Genomic DNA, 18,715 nt, shown 5'->3' with positions numbered 1-18,715 from the left:
TCACATGGCTGTTTTGTAAGAACTCCTAAGTCTATTTAAGTAGAATTGTTAGAACACACTGGGCCAAGGGTGAATTAGCAGACATGGAAAACAAGATAGATAGTTATTAGATGGATTGCCTGCAATCAATATGTGAGTTCCAAGCCAGTTTTCTTAAATCACACGCAAATGTATTGACTTAATATGACAACGTCTGCTCTATGTATCACTAATAAACATTAAATTGGACGAGCCCTGGACCCTGGAAGCAGCAAGCTAAACCAACGGCAATTTTTTTTTTCCTCTGGAAAGATCTGAGGGGCGGAGAGAATTCACCTGAGTGCTCCAATCAAAACACATTTTGTTAAATCTTACCAGTCCATTTATCCTTCATTTTGTTTCAGTCTATTTATTAATGCAGTTTCATTTATTGCTATTCATCTTGAAGATAAATCTTTGTCCTTCTATAGAATTACACCAAATAGAATGTGATAAAGGGAACTTTCTTGCAATTATGATGTCGGTGCAGCCTGTCAGCACACAAGGGATGGAAATGAGTTTGGGGACAGGGAAGGGAATTCTAATAGACACCATGATACATACAATGAACGCAGAGATATCCTGAGAGAGAGAGACTTGTCAGGCTAATCAGATCTTCCACAGCAAGGTAAAGGCAAGAAGGGTAGCTCTAACCTTGTAAAGATGCTGCTGCTGCTCCTCTGACATCATCAGGTCGTGGCTGTCCATCACGAGGGACTCCATGTCAATCAGCCAATCCCAGAGCTCCTGATATTCTGAATCAAAGTCCAGGAGCCTGAAGATAAGGCACAAAATGTATTATGCATAAATACAGTGTAGTTGTTAAAATCTCATATTAGAATAATATATTCTTGAAAATGTTCCTAGGTGATACATGAAAAAAGAGAAGGGAAAAATTCTCTGTGTGGTTACACAGTGGGCAAAATAGGAACTGAAGCTTGTGACACGGCCATTTCTTAGATTTTGAAAATGTAACATATAATTCTGATGCTCATACCTGAGACATATCATGGCTCTTTCCATTTGCTAACCCCTTCTGAGTGTTTGCAGTACTTGAACAAAATGACTACTACTATGTCCTTGATAAAGAGCATAGTCATATTTAACAGACTGAGAAATGGAGCGTCGGTGCTTATGAAAGTTACATGACCCAGAATTTTGGGTATGAATAGCACCCTCAAAATTTGAACCCTTTCTCTTTGACTAGATTTTCCATAGATATTGGATTCTAATACATTCGCAATTAAGAATATGAATTTAACTAATTTCTCTACAATGATCACAATACACTATCATATCCAAAATACTATTTTCACTGGGAAATGACTCAATCATTTATCTGTCCCTCTGCTGTCTATCTGCCTATCTCTGCAAACGTACATCCTACATTTATTGTCATGGATGAGTAGCCAGCATTTCAGCTTAGCACTCAGAGATAGGCTTGAGTGACTCTGGTAAGCCAGTGAGAACCAGGGGCAGATCCAGTATTAGACAGGTGTTCCCCACAGACATGTAGGAAACAAAGGTAAGGACAGGAAGTCAAAACAATGAATCTTTGAATAGCCAGCAATCATTAAAATTCAAAGGAGGATCACTATGGTTTTCAACAAAATAAATCATTAGAATAAGGAGCTTAAAAGGATTAATGTGATTCTCTATTGAAATCCTGGTGAATAAGTAAAGCCCAGATTCTTCTAAAACACTGTGATCAGAAAATGAAAATGCAGGATGAAAAACTATGACTTCGTCCTTCCCCGAAAAAGCACCCACCCAACAGAAATCCTAGAGTCTCATCAAACTGTAATTGAACAAAACCCTATCAGTAAAAGTGAAGCAGGAGCCTCAGGTACGAATCTGGAGTTATCAAGTGAGTATCTTATAACTACCTTCTTCCCATCTCTATACGTTAAATGACTGCTTTCCAAGAAAATGAACATCCACTTTTCATAACTTACAGTTTAATCTTAATGGATGTGTCAAAAAAATTTAAGGTGTGCCTGGTGATGGAAGAGACTAGATCTAGAATTGTCTGCTTTATTTTAATTACTTTACCATAATTATAAAGATCCTTGATTAGGACCATAAACACCCAGGGGCAAGGATGGTGGTGGCTAACACACACAATGGATCTGTTTAACTGAAAGCCGATAATGGGTACAGTTGATGTAGCCAAAACCTTCAGTAAGGCTATGGTGGCCTGGAGCAGTGCTTCTCATACATTAATGTGCATATGGCGGGGCTGAGGATGTGGGTGAAATGCAGGTACTGATTTAGTAGTTCTAGGGTGGGGCCTGAGATTCTGCATTTCCAACAAGTGTTGGCAACTGGCAATGCTGCTGGTCATGGACCTCACTTTGAGTAGCAAGGACTTCTAGCATGCATGTGAAACCTGAAATAGTATCCCATTTCAAAATACTACAAAACAAACAAAAAGCACTGTCACAGGGACAAATAAACCATCAGGCTTTCTTGATTGTCTAATAAGGAAGGACTAATAAGCTTTTGCTCATGCGACAGGGACAATCATTTAGAAATACCTCCTGAATTATGGTCATCATTTCTTTCCTTGTACCCTCTCACATTTTAACCATAAAGACAGGGGAAAGGTGGAATGCTACTCCTCAAATTAGGAGAGTAAGATGCAGGGGAATATTAAAAGCAAAGGGGACAGGAAGGGAAAATCTGGCCCCTTCCATCTCAGTGGATTTGGGGAGTAAGAAGGAATAAAGAGAAGAGGAGCCTCCCCTCTCCTGACCTAAGACCTAGAGGGGAGGCATGTGAGACAGGTTGAAGGGAAAGCCGAAAGCACAAGGACATCAGCTCCATTTCCCTCTAGGAAGTCTGGGAGGAGCTGCCTTAAAGAGTGTCCTCACAATGCCCTGGAGTGGGGCTGTTGTAGCCAGAGAGGGGGCTTTGGTGAGGCCTTCCTTTGCTACCCTGTTCTCTCATCCCCCCCTGAGTTTTCCGGTAGTTCAGCTGGTGAACTTGACAGAGATGTTGCCATGGCAACAGAGGCACATTGACCTCAAGGAGAGCCAGGGTGCGTCTGAAGCCAGACCTCAGAGAGTTGGCCAGGCCAGTGAGGGCTGAGATGAGGTTTAGTCAGCCTAACCCAAGTGAGAAAATACCTCCTAACCAAGCCAAGAGATAACAACACAGCCACAGCCCTTTGTGGGAGGCAACCTTACAAAGTCCAGGGCAGGACCCATTTCAATGAACCCAGCCAGCCTGTATCCAAGGGCGACATTAAGCCTGGGGACCTCCTTGCACTCCAGAATTACAAGGTCCAGGAAGCCCCCTCTATGCTCAGATGCCATCTTGGACAAAAAAAGGAGAGGAAAAGGTAATCTGAATAGCAACATTTAACCCAAGAGGTTATTCCCTAAAGAGAATGTTAATTCATTAAGGAAGGCTATAAGCTTCGTGTTTAAAAGCCTGAATTCTGATCTGAAAGCAAGGTTTTTTCTTGCTTTACCTGGAAAGTATGTGTTTAGGATGTTTCATAAAAATTACCAATCAGCAAGAGAAAATAAAGAAGCCTGTTTTCTTTTCCAGGTGTGCGTGACGAAAACGAAACTTTGATCATGACCAAACAATTCCAGGGCAAGGGATGGATGCACCTTTGCATCCGTAACGCCCAGCGCAGCACCTGTTAATGACAAGGAATGAATGCAGACAATGAGGCCAAAAATCTTCAGTAGGGAAAGAGTGACTTCAGAAGAGCAGCACGAGACAGAGGTACTAGTATCTCACCCCCAAACGCCAATACCAACACAACAGGGCAACGTGGACAGGCTGCTTCACTCATCCTGAAGGTGGGGTTTTGCCTTCGGTAGATGAGAATGGTACATTTGCTTACTTAAAATCATTATGTGCAGTAGATTCTCAATTAATGTGAGTTGTCTTTCCATTCCTTTTACATTCTCCTCTTTTCTAGAGGGAAAATTGAAGATTTTAAATAAATGAAAATATATACAGGGTGATAAAATGTTCAGAACCATGAAATTTTTTCACTGGCTCTTTGCCATGCTTTTACATCCATTGAGCTGGTCCTTCTTATTATTCTCCTTATCCAGGGACTTAGAACAAGAGCCATTTCCTCCAGTTAAACATCCCACAGGCTCCTTCTCAGATAGTCTACACAGGCGACCTGTAAGCGGTAAATGAGCCGAACAGAGACTCCCCCTTTCTTTAGCCTAGTCTATCTTCACGCTAGCTGAGAATATTTAGGCTTGGGTTTGTTAGAGACAGTAAATGCTTTGGTTCCATGTGTTGTCTCGTTAGTGTAGTACCAGTACCTGCATTTTCCAAACAACTAATTCTCATAAGGCCCTAATACTGAAGACAAAAACATTTCTTTCAAGCACTTGTACCTGATTTCAGGTTCTTGGCTATGCGTTAATTCACAGCTTAGAAAAGACTTCAGAGTTTTCCAAATTTAGTGAAATCAAATATAGAACTTTGTAGCAAATCAGAAATAAATTACTAGAACTTCTTTGTTGGTTCTTTCGAAAGCTTCTGAAATGACTACAATTTAGTGTGCTCATTATTTCAGGAAAATTCTGAGGTAAGGAAGTAGTTTACTTTCTTATGTTTACACCACCTGTGAAGGTGTGCTAAGTGATGTTTCAAGAGATTTTATGAAAGACAGTGTCCTCCAGGGAAAGTGCCAGCCGCTATACGAGAGAACAGAGACGATGGCAGATGAGGGGATTGATCAAGGGTAGCATAAAACTAGTGAGCGGTTTTATATCCCTTTGAAGAATATGCTGATTCTATTGGCTAAATGCAGAACCACTCTCTTTTCTTGAATTCCTCGTGACAAATGCCCTACTCTCTCTTTTTAGAAGGTGACTGAAATTGTGGCAAGTAGCTCAGAATCTTATAAGGGATATGAGTATGGGGACTACTCTTTTGGAGGGATTTTCCTCACGAAATTTTCTTTGTAATTGTGCTTGGGTTTATGTCAACTCATTCATTCAAATATGTAATCTTATAGATGTCAAAAAGCAACCTTTTAAGTACTTTATGAATAAATTATATTCTCTATGAAAATGCTACAAAGAAACTCATATGTACTCTATGAAAGTGTTATAAAACAAACACAGCAAAATGGTATTCTTTTGGATACTTCTCCTTCAAATTGACATATACCTGATCTTAAATAGGTTCACAATAAAAGAGCTGGACACTCTTTTGTAAGAACAATATTCCCACATTTAAGAGGTTTAAAAGCTTAATCATGTTATGAGGAAAAAAATTCTAACTCAAAGTCAGTTTTTGTTAGGCAAATATAAAATTATGAATGCATTTATTTCATAGTCTGAGACTATAAAAGGGACAGAGAAAAGGCTATGGAGAAATAAATGTGCCATTTTTTCTTTAGTCTTTATTTCTAAGTTTGGGCTAATTACTATGGGTGATTGCCAAAAGTATTTCCCAACATCTTGTCCACCGTTTTACTCTGCGCTTCTAAGGTTAAAAAAAAGATTCCAGGGCCTTTCACCACAGAAATAAAATACTAACAAGCTTATTTAGTATCATTTTTCTGCAGAGTCGATAGCAATATATTATTTGTGAGGCTGGCATAGTTTAAGAAATAATCCTTCCTCTAAACCCTGATGGGAGTTATGTTTGACTAGCTAAGTGTTTGAATACATAAATGCATTCAGCCTTTGGTATTTAAAGTGAGCATCATTAACTCAACATTTCAACTTAAACTTTGCTCAAAAGATAAAGTTTCACCCAAGTGAAATCAATGGGAGGTGTGTGTGAATATATGAGGTTTCAGCTTGGCCCACTAAGGAATTTTGATTAAAACAGACAACCAGATGAAGAAATCATCAAAAGAGAGCAATTGTTGGTTGAGGAAAAGATAACACTAAGAAGTTCTGGCAGTTTTTCTACATAGGGCTGAGTAATACATATTTTGGAGCATTTAAGAATCCATCTTTTGTATGCTTAATGGTTCATTTCACACCAACACATTCAAACCCACAAGACCAGTTCCTGAAATACCAGCTTGTCTATATTGGGACTTCTATTAAATGATCCAATTTTCCTAGCTTCTTTAGCATATTGATTCTTTCCCCAAATATTCACTAAGTGTTCACTGTTCACATTATTTGCTCAAGGAAGTTTGCCTCTGGTTTTCAAAAAAAGACACTAAAGGGAGTGATAACAAAATCTTGTGAAAATATGGCTTAGGAATTTCACAGAAGCAAAATACTCGCAATGGATCAGAATTTCCCGTCATCCTCTACTCCTTGTGGCAAGTAAGTGCAGAAGGGAGACACGAGAGTGGCCCCTAGCCCATCATAATATCATTAAAGAATAAAATGTAGCTTTCCAGACATGGAATCTGATATGCACAGTTGCATGTAGAATCCCTTTCCACTCTAAACATATTAAAGCGTGGACATTAATTTACTATTTTGAATGAAAATTCATGAGTGACTTCCTCATGAGAAAAGCAGCCTGCCTTTGCCATTAATAAATAAAAAGGAATATGGAGTTCTTTCCAGGAGTAATTTTCTCAATTCTCATATATACCCACGTACAGGTGAAAATGTCTTAGAAAAATAAAATCAACCCTACAAATTTGTTAATGACTAGCCTCACTTTCTCATGGACCCGTGGACCATCTGTCCATAAACATTGTTATTGAAATAAAAGCCATAAGGCAAAAAAATTCTAACCAACAAGATTAGCCATAAAATTAGAATAATCAATGTGGATTTCTGATGTACTTAGAAGATTCTGTTAGGCTGTCAGGAAGTCAAACCCTTGTTTAAGTTTCCAGATAATATATTAAATTTCCAGCCAAGGAGCTGGAAAACATTCTGAAGAATTTAGAACCACTAGTGATTCTGACACAAATGGGGGAACTGTACTTCAGAAGACAAAGCGAGAGATGGTGTTGTTCAAAATTAACTCAAAATGGATTAAAGACTTAAATGTAAGACCTGAAACCATAAAAGTCCTAGAAGAAAACACAGGCAGTACAGTCTTTGACATCAGTCTCAGCAATATCTTTTTGGATATGACTCCTGAAGCAAGGGCAGCAAAAGTGAAAATAAGCAAATAGGACTACATCAAACTAAAAACTTCTGCATTGCAAACGAAACCATCAGTAAAATGAAAAGACAACCTACCAGTTAGGAGAAGATATTTGCAAATCATATATCCAATAAGGGGTAATATGAAAAAATATAAAGAACTCATACAACTCAGTAACAACAACAACAAAAACTGATTAAAAAATGGGCAGAGGATCTGAATAGACATTTTTCCAAAGAAGATATACAGATGGCCAACAGGCACATGAAAAGGTGCTCGACATGACTAATTATCAGAGAAATGCAGATCAAAACCACAATGAGATATCACCTCACGCCCGTTAGAATGGCTGTTATTAAAAAGACAAGAAATAACACATATTGGAGAAGATGCAGAGAAAAGGGGACCCTTATGCACTGTTGGTGGAAATGCAAACTGGTGCAGCCACTATAGAAAACAGTATGGAGATTCCTCAAAAAATTAAGACTAGAACTGCCATATGATTCAACTATCTTACTTCTGGGCATTTATCCAAAGAACACAAAAACACTAATTTGAAAAGATATATGCACCCCTATGTTCATTGCAGCTTTAGTCACACCAACCAAGACATGGAAACAACCTAAGTGCCGGTTGACAGACGAATGGATAAAGAAGATGTGGTATATATATACAATGGAATACTCCTCAGTCATAAAAAGATGAAATCTTGCCATTTTTGACAACATGGATAGACCTTAAGGGCATTATGCTAAATGAAATAAGTCAGGCAGAGAAAGATAAATATCATATGATTTCACTCATTGTGCAATATAAAAACAAAACAAAACAAATGAACAAACAAAAGAAAACAAAACCAAACTCACAGAAGCAGACAACAGATTGGTGGGTACCAGAGGGGAAGAGGGGTGGAGGGGAGGGAGAAATGGGTAAAAGGGGTCAATTACACGGTGATAGATGGAAACTATACTTTTGATGGAGAGAATGCTGTAGTATATACAGACATTGAATTATAATGTTGTAGACCTGAAACCTATACAATGTTATAAACCAGCGTTACCTCAATAAAAAAAAATAGAGATAATGTTTAAATTTTTTTTTTTTAAAAAAATGATAAACCTTCCTATGTCATTATCCATGCGTTAGAGGGACTGGATCCAGAGCTGCTACTGACACACTGGTGAGGGTTGGGCAGCTCACCCTTTTGTAAAAGGACTACCCCATCCTAGGCCTTTCTGGTTTTCAAAGATTTAACAGGAAAAAGGGAATAGTTACCCTCAGGGTTAGGACAGGAGGTAAGTAACCTGGAAATAACTCTCTGCCATCCAACCCCCAGCAAAGGCTATCAGCAGAATTAATATGGAGAGCTCCCCCAGGATGGTTTGTCCAGCTCCTCCATCGAGGCTGACCCTGCCAGAGAATGCTAGGCTCAGCCATAAGGTTTTAGTTACTCATAGAACTGCTCTTACTGAATTACACTTTGACATCACTTGTGCAGCCTCCCCCAAAACACTGGCCCCAGAATTTGGCTTCTCTTGGGGGGATGGAGTAGCACAGATGCCTGTCTTCTCCTAAAGACCTGCAGGAGAAACCCCTCTAGGGTCTCGATGGCATAGGAAGCTGTGCTTCCCCCTATATACGTTATTTTTAATCTTAGGACACTAGGAACCTTCAGATGGATGAGATTTCTTTCCCTTGGGTGTGGAAAGCTTAGGGCTGAATCAAAGCCCTTCTTGAGGACACGCACAGAATATGCATCTGTTTATTTTCTTACACATATTTTACCTTTTCCCAACTTACTTCAGTCAAATATTCATTCTATTTTATTATAAATATTTTTTTGTAAATTGACTCAAATCCTTTGTGAAGGAAATAGGGGAATGGATAAAGGAATACATTTTAAAGAAAAGAGCTAAGCGGTAGATGAGATTTCTCCTAGGCACCCTCTCATGGTCTCTGTTAGCACTTCTCTCCCTCTTCAGGGGGCTCCATCAACTCACCAAAGCTGTACAGAAATAAAGGGGGACAGGAGATCCCTATATATCCTTATTAGTTGACTTTACTGTTAACTTTGAGCTGATACTTCCCCAGAAAGTGTGCCTCTACCTCCCTGGTTTGCCCTTTTTGGCCCCTGGCCTGAACGGCAGAGATCTCTGAAGTGAAGACTGCCTAAATCTAAAATTAGTTCAATGCATTTGCACATTAAAAGGGTATAATATCATGACCCTAGGTGAATACATTTCAACTGCCGAGATTTTTTTTTTTTTTTAGCCCAGAAAGATCTATTTTAATAATCACATAGTGCCCAGAATATCAGTTATCCAGAAGGTAGCCAGGCACTTTTTGCTCCTTTTGACTGCATGCTGCGTTGTGATCTTACGATTTAATAACACCAGAGCACAAGGGGAAGTAGTAAACAGGACCTGAAGGGAACACTAAGCAGCTAGTCCTTAGATTGAGAGGGCAAGAAAGGAGAAATGCATGGTGGAAATAAGCCTTCTCTGGGTTGTCTAGTGACTTATCTGCAAGCTTGTTGTCAACATCGGCACATCAAAGAGACAGTACTTCATTTTATGGCTGGTGTGCACCAAAAAGAAAACATTTTATGTAGCAGTGTGCCAAAAACACCCATTAAACAGAAATTCAAAATGGTCATTGTGTGTGTGTGAGAGAGAGAGAATATGAGTGAGCATGACATTTCCTCCAAATGCACAGTGCTTTTAGCCTCCCGCTCAACAGAAAACCCGAACAATCACGCTCAGCAGTGCCATCCAGGGTGATTATAACCCTTCTCAGGCGGCTAAAGTCATTCAGTGTATCTTACTGCTTAATTAATTTAGAGAATCAAACTTGGTCTTTAATCAAGCAATGTTTTAAATGATGACTTATTTGTTTCATTTGTCAATATCATTTCTCTTTGGGGGTGTTTTGTATAAATTCGTGTGTGCGTGTTTTCACACCTATGCAGAGATGCTTCTTTTCCTAAAGGAAAGTGAACTCATCTTTCCTGCGAAAACTTTTAACCTTTTATCTATTTAAAGTTCATCTGGTTCAGTCTGCTGCGCTTAGGAATAACCTACATATACTGTTTCTATTTGGGAGTAAAATTTATGCTGAAACCTTGTATGATGAGGCCTCAATTACTCCCATATTCTTAGATACAGGGCACAAAGCTTGACTGCATCTCCATCTGTAGACATCGCCCTATTCTCCCACAGCCAGAGGAAGCCTGGCATACGGCTGATGAGACTGAGGTGTCTTCTAGAACTTCACCACAAGAGCAGAAGTCCTAAGAACTCCCTTCAGATTCTCGCCTGATCCCAGGAAGCAGAGCCAAAAAACATCTCAGTTCTCTTCTGCTTCAATAACATCAGATTATTATTTATAGTAACCCTCAACACACAAAGGCACACATGCTACACAGTTACTGTCTTACGGCTGAAATTCTCAGCCTCCCTCTCGCCAACCTTTTTCTAATGCAAATATCTATGCATCTTTTCCCTCCTCTCATAAACTTCCTTGACCCCTTCTAACCAGGCTGGATTAGACAGGCCTCCTAGGTACCCCAAAAACACTCTCTACCTTAAATTTTGCCCACTGTTTCATAAGGATGTATCTGAGTGTCTGTGTCCTGAGTCCTCACTAGCCTGTGGACTGTGGAGATTAAGTCTTACGCATCTTTTTCATTCCTAGCATCCCATATCACTCCCTGCAACATAGTAGTTGCTCAGTGCATATTTCATAAATTGTTTTTCATATATCTATTACATTTCAGGTATTTTAGACATTTTCCTATCAATGATTATATTTCTGTGCTGTAAAACATATTTGAAGTAGACTGGGATAACGATTCCCATTTTACAGACTGAGATATTGCATCTGGAGGAAATTAAGTGCCCCAGTCAAGGTCATACAGCTAAAAAGTAGCAGAGTGCCAACTTGAATTCCAGACTTTAATTTTTTTCTGTTTTTGCTAGCATCTATTGCCAATCCTCCTCTTTTATTGCTTGAGGAAGATTACACCTGAGTTAACAGCGGTGATGATCTTCCTCTATTTTGTATGTGGGTCACTGCCACAGTGTGGCTGATGAGAGGTGTCGGTCTGCAGCCAAGATCCAAGCCCATGAACCTGGGCCACCGAAGTGGAGCACGCGGAACTGTAACCACTCACCAGAGGCCGGACCCCTCCAGTGTTTAATTTGTAAGCAAGCATGCTCTCTTTCCTTCTTTAAGAATGCACGACTACTCCTAAAGATAAATATTATTCGTGTAGTTGGAAGCAATCTGAGCAGACCTAATGCACTCTAATATCTGGGATCAGGAGCTTTTACCTGCAGCTTTAAGACAGAAAATAATAGCCAACTGTAGTCCTCAATTCCTGCCAACCAAGATACCACCTGGAATTCTCAACGATGTAGTTTCAATTTTGGAAGACTTGTATAATACAGCAGGAAAGATTCTAACTGAAATCTGTCCCTATTATCCATACTTTTTAAAACAAGCATTCTTAAAGATAACATTATGTCCACCTGGGACGGGGGAGAGACTACCACAAAGTAAGCTCCTACCTCTCTCAGCCTGTGCTACCCCATAGTTACCACACTCTCCTTGTTGATGGTTAAGGACCCCAAAATATTCCTGAGCTCCAGACTGGCTTCCTGGGCATTTCCACTTAGATGTTCCACAGACCATAAAAAGAACTATGCCCCAAATAAAGCTTCTTTCCGCCGTCCTGCACCTCCCCTGCATTCCCTGCACATCCACCTGCCAGTGGGCACAAACCAGAAACATGGAGGTCCATTCTTAAATCCCTCCTCCCTTAACGCCCCTCACCAGCTCAGTGACCAGGCCTGTCTCCAACTTCCTTCTTCCAGTCTCCACGGCTGCCATCTTGACTCAGGCCCTAACTATTCTCACTTGGTTGACTGGAAGAACCTCTTAACTGAGCACTGTCTAGTCTTGCCACGCCAGTCTATTCTCCACCTTGTTGCCAGAATATTGTTTCAAAACCACCAATCTAGTCAGGCTGGACCTTCTTTACTGGTTCTAGCTGTTTGTACACACAGCCTCCTCTGCAGGAATCACTCTCATTGTCACTTCAGACCCTGGACCATCCTCCACGACACTTCTCCCAGAAGGCTTTCCTGATTTACACACACCTGCCACCCTTTGTGTTCCATTGCCTCTACACCCCCAGTGCCTGGTACAACCTGCACTTAATAGTTGCTCAATAAATATTAAATAGTGCCTGACACCAAAGTCTTTTGAATCCAAATCCTCCTATTTTCTTTCTCCTCCCTGAGCCAGCAATTGGAGCATCAGAGTAGCTCCTTTCCCTCCTTCATTCCCCTCATCTGATGGTCACCAAAGTTTATCGATTCTTCTTGCTGGCTTTAGTCTCTAATCCAGTCTCCACATTCTCCTTTAATTTCTAACCTAAAATCGCCAATGACCAAAGCAGTGTTTCTCAAACTGCAGTATCAGCATCACCTGGAGGGCTTGTTAAACAAAGATTGCTGGTCCTCACTCCTAGACTTTCCAATTTAGTAGGTCTGGAGTGGGACCCAGAACTGGTATTTCTAACAAACTCCCAGGAGGTGCTGATGCTGCTGGTCCAGAGACCACACTTTGAAAACCACCAGAGCAATGGTTCTCAAGTGGAAGTGGGCAATAGAATATGATCATATCTTGGCCCAGTCCTGCCCAGTAAATCAGAGTTTCCAGTGGGGTGGGGCGGACAGGCATTTTTCAGCTTAAAACTCCACAGGTGATCTTGATGCATTATTCTAGTTAAGAACGATGAACTCAGAGATTAACTCCAGGATCTGGACTTCTCTTTCTTCCCAAGCCTTACTTTTCACACCCCCTCCAACTTTCTACCCTGCTCTCCAGTCATATGGAAAGGCAGGCAGTCTGATGATTCCAGACCTTTGCTCTGTCTCTCTGAGCCCCATATCGGTTTGTTATTCCTGTATGCATCCATTCATTCACTGAGCACCTGGCATGCATCAGGATGCAGGGCACAGTGTGGTGAACGTGACAAGACGCAGCCCTGCCTCATGGAACCCACCCCGTTTGCTGCGAGGTCCCCTAGCTCCCTCTGCTTCCCCCTCTTATTACACAGGCAAATGCTGGCTTCGTGCCACACTCTCTTGCTAGAGTGTCAGTTTCATGAGGGCAGGGACTGTGGGCTATCTTCGTAGGTACTCAATAAATGTTAGTTCAGATTAAATTCAAAAGCTCTTCCCCCGACCTAGCCTTCTTTCGAAATCATCCCCAGGGTCCTCTCTCACTGCTCTCTTTCCTGACCTGCTGCAACTCCCCGACCAGAGTCAGAACTGAGCTCCACCTTCCATGAGCCCCACTCCCTCCCCGACACTGATTTCTGACTCAGCCCTTGTGATCCTTTATGCCCTGTTGTTTACAGATCTGGCTCCTCCTTCCACACTGTGAGACTCTCAAGAGCAGGGGTCATTTCATTTTTGCCTTTTAATCTCTGTACTTCATGTAGGAGGTACTTAATAATATTTGTCAAATTAAGGAATAAAGTCAATTTTGTTTTCACTTAATCCTACTTTGCAATGTTTTTGCCCAAACTTCCTTGTGGCTTAAATGAAATTCCCTCAAGACTCTTCCATTCCTTCATAGTAGGAAGATACCATAATTTAAATTTCATACAGTATGGAATATGCACAACGTGGGATTTTGGGGAAAAAATGTTTATCAAGGGGCCGAATGAAATCCTCAGAGAGAAGGCAGAGTGTGACTTTATGGATTGGCCACTACGTTCTGACCCAGGGTTCTGAGCTGAGATCTTATCTTCATCTTAAACCATCATCCCGGACAAGCCAGTCACTCAGCCTTTATGCCTCTCAGGTCTGTCATTTATAAACCGAACAAAAGACATGGTTTGTAATCCACACTAAGTCTTGACAGCAAGTAGGATGCTACTTAATGAATTGAACAACATCTTTGGAATTCAAAATGAAATCAGATAATCTCTTGACAAAAAGAGGTGTTGGAAAAAGAGAGAACTACACTTTACAAAATATACAAAATGTAAGTTTCCTTGACAAACTCTCCTCAGAGCATCATGCCATGCACATAGTAGGTCTTCACTGAATATTTATTGGATGAAAGAAACAAAACAATCTATAAGTGCTTTCATTTAAATCGGCAGGAGTCGAAAAGCACCAAGCTGCTCCCGTTTAGAATCACCAGTGACTCACGCATCTCTCGTCCCTCCTGGAAGCCATGGTTTCCCACTCGACGATGCTGGAGCCACTTAAGCCAGGGCCACATGTCTCCCGCAGGGGAACACACTTTGTGACTAGAGCTCACACAGCCTCACATACATTAAGGGAAATCTTCCCGCTATACATATTCCTGACTGCGAGACACACAGTTCATTGTTGTTTTTAAGCTGTGTTATATCACCTTGATACACACCTGTCTGTCAAGCCAGAGAGGCTATAAATTCATTTCTAAATGATATTTTGGTTATGTAAAATTCTATCTAGTTGCTGAGTCTCCCTTGGAGCAGTCTTATACACTTTCAACTACATTCTCTTCTTAGCATGCATGTAGGCATGAGGAGAAAATAAAAATATATGAATTGTATCACCAACTTAATTTTCTCCTTAGTAGATTGGATATCTGCGTATGGAATGAAGACCCTGGAAAGCCCACGCTATTCCCACAACTGCTTATTGGAAACAATGCTCATTCTATGTAGCAAAAGGAACAGTTAATGAAGGTGATGTGTCAGTGGAGCAGATAATTTTACAAGGCTGTGTTCTTAAGGCTTCAGAATTAAGGATTTGACTGTGGGAGCAAAGAGTCTTGGGGGCAGGACACCCCAGATAACCTCACCCACGTGCATTTCTCAAACAATGCTTTCCTGTATGTAAACAGAAAATAGAAAGGAGTATATGGTTTTGGTCCTTAGTATTAAATAGCTGCCTTTTCTTCAGCACACTCTTAAATTTCTGCACAATGAACAGCCTTCAGCACCCCAAGGAGCATAAACAAAGGATATCAGGCAAGTTCACCTACTCCCACTCCACAGAACAACGCTTCTTGTTAACTAAGCAATTCCCAGGGCAGATCCATGATTTGTGGAGCGCAGAGTGAGCATGCAGGTTGGGTCCTTGGAATCTGAGGTCAGAAGCACGTGGTGCCAGCTCAGTCCCCAGGGTTTTTAGAAAACATGAAAATGTGACCTAAAGTTTGTGCTTGCATGTACACCAGAGACTAAGCATTTAGAGAAATTAAAGCACACTTAGGCCTCAAAACAGCTTATTGTTCATGCTCCAAGGTTTAACCTTTTCTTTCTTATTTGCTGCTGTGCTTTTGCTCTTGTGAATAAATGTCTACTGAATTGTATAAAATGAATCAAATATACACACAACATGTCTATACATAAAAAATATCCTGATAAAGCAACAAATTTTACATGCAGGTAAATTTGAAATTTTGAAAAGTCCTTTCCTATTTCCTAAACAGAATTATGACTCTGATGCTTTTCCTCTATTCTTAAACCCTGGGTTACGTTACAAGACAGAATTTGTAATCTGCATACTTAATTTATCCCAAAAAATTATATGAAAATTTAAAGTCCAATCATAACTATAACCACTTAAAAGATAAATGCAAAGAAGTGCATGAAAAGAACTCTTTCCTCCTGCCTTTTCAGGAAATGTTTTGGCTAGAGTTACACCCCATAAGTTTATACGATGCTATTAACATGTAACACAACTTGGGGAAACAGTTTCTCCCCCTTATTGTCTGGCTCAAGTATGAAAGTGAAATATGTTACTGTTTCCACTTTTATGAGTATAATTAAGTCACTAAGACTGTGAAATAATTAAATTTAATTACTATTCTTTTCCTCTTTAATAATCACCTACTAAGTATTAGAATTGAGCCAGAAAAGACTAATATATATTTATGCATATATAGAACGTCTTTTATAAATAAATACCATACACACACACAATGTTTGCCTAACTTTAAAGTCACTTGCAAATATCTGAATGCACGACAACTATTCAATAATACAAATAGTATAATATGAATGCAGCCATATGTCTCAGGCTGGATGAAGCTGTTGATGGGTCACTGAAGTTGCTGGGTCTTTTCACAGACCACAGACAATCAAGTGCTAGTCTATTATTCCAATTGACTTTATGTACAGCTAACTGGTTAGCCCATGGTCTCTAAACAATTATTAAATACCTACATTTTTCAGGAAAATTGTGTTCTACTAAGTTTCCAAGGAGGTTCTGGTGTTTAAAAGTTTCTTAGATAGACTTTAAAATAAATGGTGAGGGGCTGGCCCCGTGGCCGAATGGTTAAGTTCGCGTGCTCCGCTGCAGGCGGCCCAGTGTTTCGTTGGTTCGAATCCTGGGCGCGGACATGGCACTGCTCACCAAACCACGCTGAGGCAGCGTCCCACATGCCACAACTAGAAGAACCCACAACAAAGAATATACAACTATGTACTGGGGGGGTTTGGGGGGAAAAGGAAAAAAAAAATAATAAAAATAAAAAAACAAAAAAAAATAAATAAATGGTGAAGTTTAAAAAGGGAGAAATACACTGGAAAAAAATTTACAGAGAAGAAAGACCAATACTATAGGCACAGCGTAGTCACAAAAACACACATAAAATCACAATAATAATGAAGCTAGGAAGTTCTGGGTTAGATGACAGAGGCTGATAAAATCCAGTCTTCAATTCTGGAATGGAAGAACACAAACGCCTAGTCTATGGAGTTTCTCCTTGTCTGTTAGCTTGGGAGGAGATGCCCACCTAACACCTACCAGTGGAAGATCATGGGAAAGGTAGAGGTTAGTGAGAATAAAACAACAAAAAGAATAGCTCCCTACCCATCGCCTCCCACTGAATGAACTTTTGACATATCAGCAAACTCTTCTTTTCTCTTGCTGCTGCTCGTGTACTGCTCGCTGTACAGCTTCAGGGACATCTGCTCAACAGCATCTCTTTGCGCTTCCAGGTAGCATAGTTGAACCTCAGCCTGGAGAGAGAAACAAAGAGGAATTGCTGCTTTAATCCAGAAGGAATGCATTTCAAGCGAGGTGTAACAACTCAAAGAATGAGAATTGTTCATATCATTATACTGCTCCTTTTCGGGTTGGGTTTAATGGGATCAGCTGGGCATATTACAGAATTATATTTTAGATCTGAATCTTATAAGTTCCTCCTTAAAATATGACCTGAATAAATGAACTCTCAGAAGACTCAGTAAATATCACAAAATATCCCTGAGATCATAATACTGTATGATGAGACTTTACATAAAAAGTCTGCGAAATTCCTTAATAATATTCTTCCTCATATTGCCACATTGTAACATTTATTTTTTTAAAGATCCCCCTCCAACCCACACATTTGCATGGACACATATTCTGAAGATTTCTCTCCCTCTTCCCTGAGGAGAATGAAAGCACCTACTACTCATTCTGATACCTCTTCAATAGTGACAACAGACTTCCTCTATTACATTCTTTGGGTTCTCTGTACTATTGTCTTAATAATTTTTAACACAGAGGGAATAGTGATTTTGCTTACATGCAGGTTTGGATTGTTAAATCTTTCATAGTTAGTGGGGAGTCACTGTAGTGAGGGAGAGGTAGCAAGTTCACCACGCTGTTTTCTATCAAACCAAGGTCAAAAGAATGCTGAATAATATTTGGCATGGAAATGTACTGAATAGATGCTTTATTTATTGCAGCTGTTGTGATCCTGTGGCTTTAGGGCTCCCTAGAACACCAGATGAGACGGGAATGAAGTCTTCCCGGTGGTACACTTGCCCATGGGAAACGGGAGGAGGCAGTGCTGAGTTCATGTGCCCTGTGGACCAAAGGAACTCTTATTTTCTTTTGGCGCGCTTCACTAAATCCAAGTATGTCCCTTAACATTTCTGATAAGCCTCAAAACTGCTACTTCTTTATAACTTCATTACATATTCTCCTGAGAAAAATGGTTCTGGGTCAGCCGTTGGGTAAGTTGCCAGAATTCTGTAGCACGTAAGAAAAGTTGAGTCAGACATGACCTATGCTTCGTGTCCAGAGACAACCAAGGCTTTTTGTCTGGCCTCTAGTTTTATAGACTCAACCACAGAAAAACAGAGACAGTTCTAAAGCGGCAACTGTTTAAAAGGGCAAATCAGGACTCTGTAAAGGAAACGGGTGGCTTACAAAATGTAAAATCTCAAATCATTCTAGAGTTCCTGTGTTGCTCCTTTACACAAGCAGCTAATTATGAATGTTCTAGATTGCTGAGAAAGAACTTTTAAAAAAATGCTAAAATTACTATATTCATATAATTGGAGTTTCAGGAATCAGTTAAAAAGTGCAGTCTACGTATTGGTTCATGTGAACTTTTCTTGCTCAAACTAATTGGCTTGAATAAGAATAGACTCAACTGGATTAAGAATTAATTCAAATACTTAAACAAAGGGTAATGTTACATGGAGTGTATTCAGTTTGGGGGGAAGGGGCGTGGCTAGTGGGAAGGCACAATGGAAATGCTAGATACAGTGTTATTTAGCATCTTTATGAATGATGTGAAAGAGGAGCTATAAAGCACGTTAACGGCATTATAGAAGAGTCCC

The 18,715-nt window shown here is 40.1% G+C and overlaps 1 protein-coding gene across 21 annotated transcripts in view; it reads right to left on the bottom strand.

Annotated features, from left to right (window-relative positions):
• AKAP6 (A-kinase anchoring protein 6) overlaps nt 1–18,715 on the bottom strand; it is a 509,527-nt gene that overhangs the window by 112,744 nt on the left and 378,068 nt on the right. For all 21 annotated transcript variants that reach the window (XM_070241797.1, XM_070241754.1, XM_023623662.2 and 18 more), the window contains 2 exons: nt 16,968–17,116; nt 673–793 (listed from right to left, as the gene is read on the bottom strand). In XM_070241797.1, coding sequence (XP_070097898.1) covers nt 673–793; nt 16,968–17,116 — 270 coding nt within the window. The remainder of the gene's footprint in view (nt 1–672; nt 794–16,967; nt 17,117–18,715) is intronic.

The sequence above is a fragment of the Equus caballus genome, chromosome 1 (genome assembly GCF_041296265.1).
Source record: "Equus caballus isolate H_3958 breed thoroughbred chromosome 1, TB-T2T, whole genome shotgun sequence".
NCBI classification, from domain to species: Eukaryota; Metazoa; Chordata; class Mammalia; order Perissodactyla; family Equidae; genus Equus; species Equus caballus.
The sequence above is the reverse complement of the archived record's forward strand: the minus strand, read 5'-3'. Positions and strand labels throughout refer to the sequence as shown.